At 42.7% G+C, this 13,600-nt stretch overlaps 1 protein-coding gene across 6 annotated transcripts in view; it reads right to left on the reverse strand.

The window, feature by feature from the left end:
• usp19 (ubiquitin specific peptidase 19) overlaps positions 1–13,600 on the reverse strand; it is a 217,995-nt gene that overhangs the window by 190,589 nt on the left and 13,806 nt on the right. For 5 of the 6 annotated variants that reach the window (XM_059943872.1, XM_059943873.1, XM_059943870.1 and 2 more), the window contains one exon: positions 9,793–9,837. The exons of the other annotated variant lie outside the window; for it this stretch is intronic. In XM_059943872.1, the coding sequence (XP_059799855.1) occupies positions 9,793–9,837 (45 nt within the window). The remainder of the gene's footprint in view (positions 1–9,792; positions 9,838–13,600) is intronic. 6 annotated transcript variants of the gene reach the window in all.

Below are 13,600 nucleotides of genomic sequence, written 5' to 3' on the forward strand. Positions count from 1 at the left end.
TGGTAGCATCGCATTTCCTCCTGTCTATAGGCATATTATACGTACACTGATGCGAAATAAATGGTTGGAGACGATGAACCAAATCGTCAAATCTACCTGCCGACATCCGAAAATATCTGAAATGCATTTCCTCGTCCATGTCTCTCAGAAAATTCACCCTCCTTCTGCCTCAATCAGTTCAATGGTCATACATACCATCTCCTCCAACGTCTCCTCTCTTTTCTGCGTTGCAGTAATTTCAATAAAACCCTTGTTCAACATTTATTAGCTCCAACTCCAACATGCTGCGCTCAATCGCCATTAGAAACCCTACCGCCAACTAGCATTTTGGCAGTGAATTGCAGAGCGACGCAGACACACCAACACGTCAGAGGTTTAAATGCTCACAATGATGCGGGCCACTTACGAAGGCTGTGGCGAAGGCTGCGGCATAGGCTACTACGCAGAAGTATAAATTAGACCTTAGTGGAAACTCCAGAACCTATTGACCAGGGCCAGTTTCTGCTGTTCTGATACAGGGCCTTGACCTGAAACATTAATCACCCTGTTTCCTCCACAGAATTGCTCAGTCTGCTGAGTTCTGTCAGAAGTTGGATTCTTGCTGAAGATTAAAGCAACTATAGTCCTTTGTCTCTGATTTCCCCACAGAGAGGTTTGCTAATGTCACAAAGGGTTTAAACTAATTTGGCTGGGTAAGATATTGAGCAAAGATTCAGAAAGAAGAAATGCATAACTAGAAGAAGGAAGACTAGAAAGTTCACAAAAGTGTTTTAAAGATGAAGTTCAAAGATAGACAAAAGGTATTCTGATATGCTTAATGGTTTAATCCTAAATGCAAGTGGATTAGGCAGGCAGGTTGACAGAATGTTACCATTCTTTCACATGCCTGTACTGAAACATGGTTTGAAGAGGGGTACGGCTGCGAACAATGCTCTTGATTGCGAGGTTTTCAGACAAAATGGAGAACAACGCACACAAAATGCTCAAGGATCTCATTAGGTCATATATGAAAATGAACAGTCGACATTTCAGGCCAAGGCTATTCATCAGAACGAGAAACAAAGGGGAAGAAACTATGATGGTGCTAAACAGTGTCTTCTTCAAGTTCATCTGTAGAAACAGCTTCATTTTTACCTTTAATATCTCTCTTTTTCCTTTTCAAGGTGGAAGGAGCTCTGTTGAAGACCCTGCCCGAGAGCTACACTCAAACTTTAGTTTGTTGCGGCGATGGGACCCACTCCTGGGATTCAGGGGTAGGCACTAGAACAGCTGTGGCCTTCAGTTCAATGGGCCTAGTGCTGCAAGGTGAGATTAAGCCAGGCTAAATCAGCTAGCAGAGGAATGGGAATAATTGCTTCCCTCTGTACCGCCACTGCATGATATTCCAGCAATGAAATTGTGGATTTACATAGTCCATAGTTGCAGATTCACTGCTACACACAATGATGGAATTAGGAGACACACAGCATTTAAGTACTAGAATTGGAGAATTAAAAGTCCTGTTCTCCAGATTGCCACCCACAGTTCTGGGCACTCCACGTAAAAGAACACGTAGACTTTGCAAGGAATATAGCACAAATTGCCAAAAAGTTATCAGCACACACTGGTGTCATTGCTTAACAGCAGTTGTTACAAACACTAAGATCAGGCAGCCTGTAAAAAAATTCAATTCAAATTTCAGGCCTGGGACTTTCTATAAGACAGAGGAGAAGAATTAGGCCATTTTGCCCATTGAGTCTGCTCCACCATTCAAACAGGGCTTATCCTTTTTTCCTCTCAACCCCATTCCACAGCTTTCTCCCAGAAACCTTTGATGCTGTGTCTAATCAGGAACCTATCAATCTCTGTCTTAAATACACCTAATGACCTGGCCTCCACAGCTACCTGTGGTAACAAATTCCGCAAATTTGCCACCTTCTGTCAAAAGAAATTTCTCACCATCTGTTTTAAATCAATGTCCCTCTACTCTGAAGCTGTGCCCTCTTTTCCTAGACTCCCCACCATGGGAAACATCCTTTCCACATCTACTCTGTATCGGCCTTTCAACTTTCAAAAGGTTTCAATGAGAACCCCATCATCCTTCTGAATTCCAGCAAGTTACAGACCCCGAGCCATCAAATGTTTTTTGTGTGATAACCCTTTCATTCCCACAATCATCCTTGTGAACTTCCTCTGAACTCTCTCCAATGGCAGCACATCTTTTCTAAGATGAGGGGCCCAAAACTGTTCATAATACTCAAGGTGAGGCCTCACCAGTGCCTTATAAAGCCTCAGCACCACATCCTGCTCTTGTATTCAAGACCTCCTGAAATGAATGTTTACATTGCATTTGCCTTCCTCACCAATGACTCAACCTGCAAGTTAACCTTTAGGGTGTTTGCACAAGGACTCCCAAATCTCTTTGCATCTCAGATTTTTGGATTTTCTTCCTGTTTAGAAAATACCTCCACATTTATTTCTTCTACCAAAGTGCATGACCATGCATTTTTCAACACTGCATTTCATTTGCCACTTTCTTGCCCATTCTCTTAATCTGTCTAAGTCTTTCTGCACCCTACCCATTTCCTCAACACTAACTGGCCCTCCACCAATCTTCGTATCATCTGCAAACTTGGCAACAGAGCCATCTACTTCAACATCTAAATCATTGATACACAGCATAAAAAGCAGCGTCCCAACACCGACCCCTGCGGAACACCAACAGTCACTGGCAGCCAACCAGAAAAGGATCCCTTTATTCTCACTCGCTGTCTCACACCAATCTGCTAATGCCTGTAATACCATGGGCTCTTAACTTGGTAAATAGCCTCATGTGAGGCACCTTGTCAAAGGCCTTCTGAAAGCCCAAATCTACAACATCCACTGCATCCCCTTTATCTATCCTACTTGTAATCTCCTCAAAGAATTCCAGCAGGTTTGTCAGGCAAGATTTCCTCTTAGGGAAACCATGCTGACTTTGTACTATCTTGTCATGTGTCACCAAGTACTCCATGATCTCATCATTAATAATTGACTCCAACTACTGAGGTCAGGCTAACTGGTATATAATTTTATTTCTGCTGCCTTCCTTCTTTCTTAAAGAGTCGAGTGACATTTGCAATTTTCTAGTCCTCTGGTACCATACCAAAGTCCAATGAATTTTGAAAGATCATTGCTGATATCTCTAAAATCTCTACCACTATCTCTTTCAGAACCCTAGGGTGCAGTTCATCTGATCCAAGTGACTTATGTACCCTTGGGTCTTCCAGCTTTTGAGCACTTCCCTTGAAATAGTATCTGCACTTGCTTCTCCTCCTTCACATACTACAACATCTGGCACACTACTAGTGCCTTCCACATTGACAACTGATGCAAAATACTAATTTATTTTGTCTGCCATCTCCTTGGCCCCTGTTATTATTTCTCCGGCCTCATTTTCTAGCAGTCCTATACCCACTCTCATTTCTCTTATTTTTTTAAGATACTTGAAAAAACTTTTACTATCCACTTTGATATTATTTGCTAGTTTGCTTTCATATTTCATCTTTTCCCTACTAATGATTCTTTTAGTTGCTCTCCGTGGGTTTTTAAAAACTTCCAAATCCTCTATGTTCCCGCTAATTTTTTTCTTTGCTGTATGCCATTTTTTATTTTTACATTAGCTTTGACTTCCCTTGTCAGCCATGGTTGAATTATTTTGCAATTTGAATATTTCTTTGTTTTTGGAATACATCTATCCCACACTTTCCTCATTTTTCCCAAAAACTCATGCTGTCTTCCCTGCCAGCATCTCCTTTCAGTTTACTTTTAGCTATCTCCTTTGTTGGGGAGCCTGCATATAACTACCATCAGGCTACTTTTACCCTTTCAGTTTCTTAACTCAACTCATGGATTAATTATCTTCCAACTCTATATAACATCCTCCTACTGATTTGGTGTCATTTCGTACCTGCAGAGCCATGCCAACCCCTCTGCCTACCTTCCTATCCCTCCGATACAACATGTAACTTTAGACATTCAGCCCCCAACTACAGCCATCCTTCAGCCTCGTTTCGGTGATGGCCACAACATCCTACCTGACAATCTGTAATACTGCAACAAGATAATCCACTTTTTTTTTTATATACTCTATGCATTGATATAACACTTTGAGTGCTATATTTGCTATCCTTTTTGATTCTGCATCCCTAATACACTGATACTCACCTTGCTGGCTGCAAATTTGACCTGTCATCTGCCTGTCCTTCCTGACAGTCTGACTGCACCACATCTTTGCTTTTTTTACCATCCATCCTATGTTGAATCCCTTCATTTCGGTTCCCACCCCTTGCCAAACTAGTTTAAACCCTCCCAACAGCTCTAAAAAACCTGCCCACGAGAATATTGGTTCCCCTCGGGGTCAGGTGCAACCCATCCCTTTACTACAGTTCATACCTCCCCCAGAAGAGATCCCAATGATCCAAGAACCTGAAGCCCTGGCCCATGGACCAGCTTCTCAGCCATGCATTTATCTGCTAAAGCATCCTGTTTCTACCCTCACTAGCACCTGGCACAGGTAACAATCCAGAAATTACTATCCTGGAGGTCCTGCTTCTCAGCTTTCTCCCTAGATTTCTAAATTTTCTCTTCAGGACCTCATTGCTTTTCTTTTCTATGTCATAGATACCAACACGTACAAAGACATCTGGCTGCTCTCCCTCTCTAAGATGCTGTGGACGTGATCTGAAACGTCCCCAATTTCTGGCACCTGGGAGGCAACGTACCACCTGGGTGTCCTGTTCATGTCCACAAAATCTCCTGTTTGTTCCTCTGACTATTGAGTCCCCTATTTGGAGTACAGAGTACCATTCACCTATTCTCCCTCTTTACCTTCCACACCATGGACCCATGGTCAGTGCCATCACAACAGTTTCATCACAACTGTTCTTTTTGTGTCTGCAGTTCTTCTTTGATTTTCATACTGAACAAGGTTTCCATTCCCTGCTCAACGGATGGTTCCAGTGCTTTGATAAAGGCTTTTCGAATTAGGAAATAAATTTGCAGGCCATTGTTGGACAGGCTACAAAGGAGTGACTCTGTTACATGTTCTAATCAGTTTTAAATAACTTATGTAAACTTGGTGAAGCAGTCTTTCAGTATGCTGCTTTTCAGTATGAATGCTCTCAGTGAAGGCATTCAGTATATACGTTGGGATGTCATGGTATGGTTGTATAAGGCCACATTTAGAGTGTGTACAGTTTTGGGAACCTTTATAGGAAAGATCTTACTAAACTTGAAACAGTTAAGAGAAGAAGTATGACAGGGCTAAGATGAGTGGGAATACAGATGATTGGGAAAGTTTTAAGGAACAGCAGATCTTAACTAAAAAAGCAATACGGAGAGAAAAAATCAGGTATGAGCTCAGTCTAGCCAGGAATATAAAAGGGGATAGCAAAAGCTTTTTTAGCTATGTGAAGAGAAAGAAGATAGTTAAGAACAATGTTGGCCCCTTGAAGAATGAATTGGGAGAAATTGTTATGGGAAACAGGGAAATGGCAACAGAATTTAATGCGTACTTTAGATCTGTCTTCACCAGGGAGGACACAAGCAATCTCCCAGATGTATGGATGGGCCAGGGTCATAAGATATCAGAGGAATTGAGACAGATTGACATTAGGAAAGAAACTGTGATGAGTAGACTGGTAGGACTGAAGGCTAATAAATCCCCGGGTCCAGATGGTCTGCATCCGAGGGTTCTAAAAGAGGTGGCTCAGGAAATTGCGGATGCATTGGTAATCATTTTCCAATGTTCCTTACATTCAGGATCAGTTCCTGAAGATTGGAGAGTGGCTAATGTTGTCCCACTTTTCAAGAAGGGAGGGAAGGAGAAAACGGAGAACTATCGCCCTGTTAGCCTAACGTCAGTCGTGGGGAAGATGCTTGAGTCCATTATTAAGGACGAAATAGTGGCACATCTAGATGGCAGAAATAGGATTAGGCCAAGCCAGCATGGATTTACCAAGGGCAAATCATGCTTGACTAATCTGTTGGAGTTTTTTGAGGGTGTAACAAGGATGTTAGACAAGGGTAAGCCAGTGGATGTTGTATACCTAGATTTTCAGAAGGCATTCGATAAGGTGCCACATAGGAGATTGGTGAGTAAAATCAGAGCTCATGGCATTGGGGGCAGGGTTTCAACATGGATAGAAAACTGGTTGGCAGATAGAAAGCAAAGGGTAGCAGTGAATGGGTGTTTCTCGGACTGGCTGGAGGTGACTAGTGGGGTACCACAGGGCTCTGTATTGGGACCACAGCTCTTTACGATTTATGTCAATGATTTAGATGAGGGCATTGAAAACCATATCAGCAAGTTTGCTGACGATACTAAACTGGGTGGCAGTGTGACATGCGAAGAGGACGTTAGGAGAATACTGGGAGACTTGGATAGGCTGGGTGAGTGGGCAGATACTTGGCAGATGTCATTCAATGTGAATAAATGTGAAGTTATCCACTTTGGAAGCAGGAACAAGAGGGCAGAGTATTGTCTGAACGGTGTAGAGTTAGGTAAGGGAGAAATGCAAAGAGACCTAGGAGTCCTAGTTCACCAGTCAATGAAGGTGAATGAGCAAGTGCAACAGGCATTGAAGAGGGCAAATGGAATGTTGGCCTTTGTTACAAGGGGAATTGAATACAAGAGCAAGGATGTCCTTTTGCATTTGTACAGGGCCCTGGTGAGACCACACCTGGAATATTGTGTACAGTTTTGGTCTCCAGGTTTAAGGAAGGACATTCTGGCAATTGAGGAAGTGCAGCGTAGATTCACTAGGTTGATTCCTGGGATGGCAGGGCTGTCTTACACAGAGAGACTGGAGAGATTGGGCTTGTACATGCTGGAATTGAGGAGATTGAGAGGGGATCTGATTGAAACGTTTAAGATAATTAAAGGATTTGATAGGATTGAGGCAGGAAATATGTTCCAGATGTTGGGAGAGTCCAGTACCAGAGGGCATGGATTGAGAATAAGAGGTCAGTTATTTAAAACAGAGTTGAGGAAGAGCTTCTTCTCCCAGAGAGTTGTGGAGGTGTGGAATGCACTGCCTCGGAAGACGGTGGAGGCCAATTCTCTGGATGCTTTCAAGAAGGAGCTGGATAGATAACTGATGGATAGGGGAATCAAGGGATATGGGGACAAGGCAGGGACTGGGTATTGATAGTGAATGATCAGCCATGATCTCAGAATGGCGGTGCAGACTCAAGGGGCCGAATGGTCTACTTCTGCACCTATTGTCTATTGTCTAAGATTTACAAGGGAAGTGGTATACATGCTTTTGTCAACATCAAATGGTGTTGAAGCTGAGAGCCTCAAGTTTCTAGCACTGAACATACCAATAGCTTGCCCTGGTCTGACCATGTAGACAACACGGCCATGAAAGCTCGCCAACACCTCTACTATCTTAGAAGGATAAAGAAAATTGGCAATTCGTGTTGAACCTCATCAATTTTTAACTGATGCCCTACAAAAAGCATCCTTTGCTGATCCACAATGGATTAGTACAACAACTGTTCTGCTGTGACCACAAAAAAAATGGATACCTCCCATAAAGAAACCATCTTCCCCTCCAAGGACTCTATCTACCCTTCTCTCTGCCTCAATAAAGCAGCCAGCCACTCTTGACATTCTCTGTTCTTCACCCTTCCATGGAGCAAAAGATGCAAAAAGCTGAAAGCATGTACCACCAGATTTAAGGACAGCTTCTACACCACTGCTATGAGGCTACTGAATAATTATTGACTTGAGTACGATAAGATGGACTCTTGACTTCACAATCTAGTGTATGATTTTGCACCTTCTTGCTTACCTGAAGTATACATTCTCTGTAGCTGTTACACGTTATTCTGCGTTCTATGAAATGATCTGATCTGTATGAACTGTACAAGATAGAATTTTCACTGGATCTCAGTACATGTGACAATAATAAACCAATAGCAATTTTCTTAGTTACTTCCTCAAAAAACTCAATTAGATTTTTGATACATGATCTCCCCTGCAATTAAAATGCAGACTCCTCCTAATCAGACCTTGCCATCCAGGAGAGAATTTTTCCAGTCCATGTTACCTCATTACCTACTCACAAAATATCCATTCTACAACTAAATATTTTGATCTAATGGGTTACTTACTACTGCCCAGAGAGCTTCTAAAATTGGTTCAAACAGCATATTGGAAAATGTAGCCATATAATGCAAGACTTAAGGAGGGTAGATATATTGGCAAGTTCAGAGAATAGAGCTCATAGACATAGAACACTGCAGCACAGTATAGACCATTTAGCCCACAATGTTGTGCTGACCTTTTAACCTATTGCAAACCCTTCTCTCCTACATAGCCCTCTATTTTTCCTTCATCCAAGTGCCCAAGTCTCTTAAATGTCCTTACTGTAACTGTCTCTACCACCATCCCCGACAGGGTGTGCTCCATGCACCCACCACAATATGTAAAAAAAACAATCTTTGACATTTCCCACTATAGTTTTCTCCAGTCACCTTCAAATCTTGTCTCCTCATTTTAGCCATTTCTGCCCTGGGAAAAAGTCTTTGGCTTTCCACTCTATGTTTCATATCTTGAACACAAAGCTCAAGGCACACAACTGGGAAATATCACAAACACAGAATAGTTATAGCAGGTAAGGAGGTCATTTAGCCCCTCTGCCCCATTCCCCTCACCACTTCCTTAGCGCACTGCTTTCCTCTTAGACATCCTTTGAAGGCTACAGCTACCAAGGGAAAATGTTCCAGACTCTATCCACTTGATACATAAAAGCATCTCTTTGAATTCAATTTCTGTTTGCACCTCAACCACATCTTCCTTGGCGAAGACTGATTGCAAGTACACCTTGTTTTTTTTAATGAAATGCACAGTAATAAGTAACAGAAGTACACACCAACCTGTATGGTTTTTAAATGGGGTGCAAGTTAATGGGGTGGCACGGTGGTGCAGAGGTTAGCACAACATGTTACAGTATAGGCGACCTGGGTTCAATTCCCACTCCTGCCTGTAATGAATTTGTACGTTTTCCCTGTGACTGTGTGGGTTCCCTCCCACAGTCCAAAGATGTTTCGGTAGATAGGTTAACTGGTCATTGTAAATCGTCCTGTGATTAGACTAGGAATAAATCAGGGGATTGCTGGGTGGTATGGCTTGTAGGGCTGGGATGGCCTGTTTCATGCTGTATCTCAAACAATAAAATAAATAAGAAAATAGTTGCACAAGCACACAGCATTAGGAGGAATTCAGTTAGGAGAACTCCTGATTTTTAGAAGCACATTGAATTCCACACAACCTTAGTTATTAAACTGAAAAACTATTGTAACTAATCCAAAACGTAGCTGGCCAGCACCACTTCAAAGTACTTCAGTATTTGGCTACAACTGTCAGAACAGTACCACAGTGGCAGAGAGCTCAGAACGATCACAGCATTTTACTTAAGTGAAAGACAAGAGACAGTAAATGCAGTGATAATTGATTTTGGGAGGTTGTGGACAGCAGAGCATATGTGAGGCAATTGTTGCCCATGTTAGTCAAAACTCTATGGACAATTTCCCTGTCTCACAGATCAATGTACAACAGAGTTCTGTGAAAATGGTCATATTCCAAAAATACTTTTAAACTAAAGACATTAATTAAATAGAAATACAGAGTGAAGCGATTCGCCAATTGTATTTTTAGGACAAAAGGAGGAGTACTTCCTAGAGGAGAGTCACTACCACCATTAATTGCAAGCTTCTCAACAGTTAAACTTCTCACCAGTTAAAAAGGCAAGCTCTGAGACTTACCATCACTACCTATACCGTGCAAAGCATCTTGATTGCTTGGTAAACCTGACAGTCAAAACAAACAGAGAAAGATTCAGTGGATCACATGGACCTCAAAAGAAACATCATTTCCTTCTCTCCCAATCAATTGAAATGTATAAAAGCTCGGCATTTTCCAATGGTCACACACTGAAGTGGCATGCAAAATGTTGCACAAACATACAACCTGTCTGAGCGGACATCACTCCCAAGATGTCCTGCCTTCATTACATGGTTGGCACACAAAGCAGAAAGTGATTGATGTCTGTGACCAGCAAATGAGTATGAAGAAAACCAGAGCTCCATAAGCCCACCCTCATCAGAGGATCAGAGGTGGAGAGGGTCAGCAACTTTAAATCCCTCAGTGTTATTATTTTGGAGCTGTCCTGGACCCAGCACACAAGTGCAATTATAAAGAAAGCACAGCAGCGCCTCTACTTCCTTAGAAATTTGTGAAGATTCGGCATGACACCTAAACCTCGACAAGCTTCTATAGATGTTAGTGGAGAGTATATCGACTGGCTGCATCATAGCCTGGTGTGGAAACACCAATGCCTTAAATGAAAAATCCTACAAAAATTAGTGGATACAGCTCAGTCCATCACGCATAAAGCCCTCCCCACCATTGAGCATATCTCCACGAAACACTGTCGCAGGAAAGCAGCATCCATCATCAGGGACCCCCACTACCCTGGATGTGCTCTCTTCTTCTTTATGCCATCAGGAAGGTGATTCAGGAACCTCAGAACTCTCGTCACCAGGTTCAGAAACAATTATTACCCTTCAACCATCAGGATCTTGAACCAAAGGGGGTTCGCTAAATTTCACTTGCCCCATCATTGAAATGTTCCCATAACCAATGGACTCCCTTTGGAGGACTCTTCATCTCATGTTCTTGGTATTTATTGCAAATTTATTACTATATCTTTTTGAATTTGCACATTATTTTGTCTTTTGCACGCTGGTTGGATGCCGAAGTTGGTGCAGTCTTTCATTGATTCTGTTATGCAATTGTATTGATGCACTGAGTATGCCCACAAGAAAATGAATGTCATAGTTGTATATGGTGACATATATGTAGTTCCATAATAAATGTACTTTGAACTTTGGAAAAGTGGGAAGGAAGACATTTTAAGAGCACGAATAATTGTATTCATACAAAGAATTCTCATCTATAATCTGCATTCAATGATTCAAACACATGGGCTAATTCTGATGAAATTTTTCAGCTACAAATTGAGCAGCTTATCTTCAGAGAGGACGTAACAGATCTGTTCAGTCACCAGTGCTGCTCCAGCTGCACAGCTCCTCCAGCACAGGGGTTGCCGACCTTTTTTATGCCATGGACCAATATCATTAAGGAAGGAACCTATGGACCCAGACTGGGAAGCCCTGCCCTGGCAGATTATTGTTGTTCCATACTGCAGCATCTGCATGTCTGCACTACACCATTGCTGGTTTAGAGCAGCACCAAAAACATGGAGGAACACAGCAGCTCAGGCAGCAGCTATGAAGGGAAATATACAGTTGCCATTTTGGGCTGAAACCCTGCAACAACATTGGAAGAGAAGAGGGCAGAAGTAAAAATAAAAGGGTGAGGAGTAGGGAGAGGAGCAAGAGCAGGCAGGCGATAGGTGAATTCAAGTGAGAAGGATGATAGGTATGTTGGGGAATGGAGTAGAATGATGTGAGAAGCTTGAGGTGACAGGTGGCAGACACAAAGAGTTGAAGAAGATGGAATCTAATACGAGATGGCAATGGACTATGGGAAAAAGGGAAGGAGGGGAACCAGATGGAAGAAGGTATGGGTGAAAGGCAGGAGAGGGGAAGAGAAGGGGTAACAGAGCCAGAGGCATAAAGGAAAAAGAGGGGGAGACAGGGGAAGGGAGACAAAGGGAAAGTGTTTATGGAACCAGAGGAAATAGCAGATGTACTTAATGAATACTGTACTTCAGTATTCACTATGGAAAAGGATTTTGGTGATTGTAGTGGTGACTTGCAGCAGTCTAAAAAGCTTGAGCATGCAGATATTAAGAAATAGGATATGCTGGAGTTTCCATCAAGTTGGATAAGTCACTGGGACCAGATGAGATGTACCCCAGGCTACTGTGGGAGGTGAGAGAGGAGATTGCTGAGCCTCTGACAATGATCTTTACATCATCAATGGGGACGGCAGAGGTTCCGGATGATTGGAGGGTTGCGAATGTTGTTCCTTTATTCAAGAAAGGAGTAGAGATAGCCCAGGAAATTATAGACCAGTCAGTCTTATTTCAGTGGTTGGTAAGTTGATGGAGAAGATCCTGAGAGGCAGGATTTATGAACATTTGGAGAGGTACAATATGATTAGGAATAGTCAGCATGGCCTTGTCAAGGGCACATCGTGCCTTATGAGCCTAATTGAATTGTTTCAGGATGTGACTAAACACATTGATGAAGGAAGAGCATTAGATGTAGTGTATATGGATTTTAGCAAGGCATTTGATAAAGTACCCCATGCAAGGCTTATTGAGAAAGTGAGGAGGCATGGGATCCAAGGGAACATTGCTTTGTGTATCCAGAACTGGCTTGCCCCCAGAAGGCAAAGAATAGTTGTAGATGGGTCATATTCTGCATGGAGGATGGTCACCAGTGAGGTGCCTTGTGGATCCGTTCTGGGACCCTTACTTTTCGTGATTTTTATAAATGACCTGGATGAGGGAGTGGAGGGATGGGTTAGTAAGTTTGCTGATGACACAAAGGTTGTAGGTGTTGTGGATAGTGTGGAGGGCTGTCAGAGGTTACAGCGGGACATTGATAGGATGCAAAACTGAGAAGTGGCAATGGAGTTCAACCCAGATAAGCGTGAGGTGGCTCATTTTGGTAGGTCAAATATGATGGCAGAATATAATATTAATGGTAAAACTCTTGGCAATGTGGAGGATCAGAGGGATGTTGGGGCCCAAGTCCATAGGACGATCAAAGCAGCTACGCCCGTTGACTCTGTGGTTAAGAAGGCATACGGTGTATTGGCCTTCATCAATTGTGGAATTGAATTTAGGAGTTGAGAGGTAAGGTTGCAGCTATATAGGACCCTGGACAGACCCCACTTGGGAGTACTGTGCTCAGTTCTGGTCACCTCACTACAGGAAGGATGTGGAAGCCATATAAAGGGTGCAGAGGAGATTTACAAGGATGTTGCCTGGATTGGGGAGCATGCCTTATGAGAACAGGTTGAGTGAACTCGGCCTTTTCGCCTTGGAGCGACAGAGGATGAGAGGTGACCTGATAGAGGTGTATAAGATGATGAGAGGCATTGATCGTGTGAATAGTCAGAGGCTTTTTCCCAGGGCTGAAATGATTGCCACAAGCGGACACAGGTTTAAGGTGCTGGGGAGTAGGTACAGTGAGATGTCAGGGATAAGTTTTTTTATTCAGAGTGGTGAGTGCGTGGAATGGACTGCCGGCAACGGTGGTGGAGACAGATATGATAGGGTCTTTTAACAGACTTTTAGATAGGTACATGGAGCTTAGTAAAATAAGGGCTATAGGTAAGCCTAATCATTTCTAAGGTAGAGACATGTTCAGCACAACTTTGTGGGCCGAAGGGCCTGTATTGTGCTGTAGGTTTTCAAGGTTTCCATGGTGCTTGGAAATTAGAGAAATTGATAATGCTATCAGATCCCACTGAAGTAGAGGAGGCTGCACTGAGCACACAATGCAATAAATGGATTCAATGTGAAGGTGCCTCAACTCGAAGGACTGCTTACGGTTTTCTTGTAAATACAAGAGAATCTTCAGATATTAGAAATCC

This window comes from Hypanus sabinus, chromosome 19 (assembly GCF_030144855.1).
Source record: "Hypanus sabinus isolate sHypSab1 chromosome 19, sHypSab1.hap1, whole genome shotgun sequence".
NCBI lineage: Eukaryota > Metazoa > Chordata > Chondrichthyes > Myliobatiformes > Dasyatidae > Hypanus > Hypanus sabinus.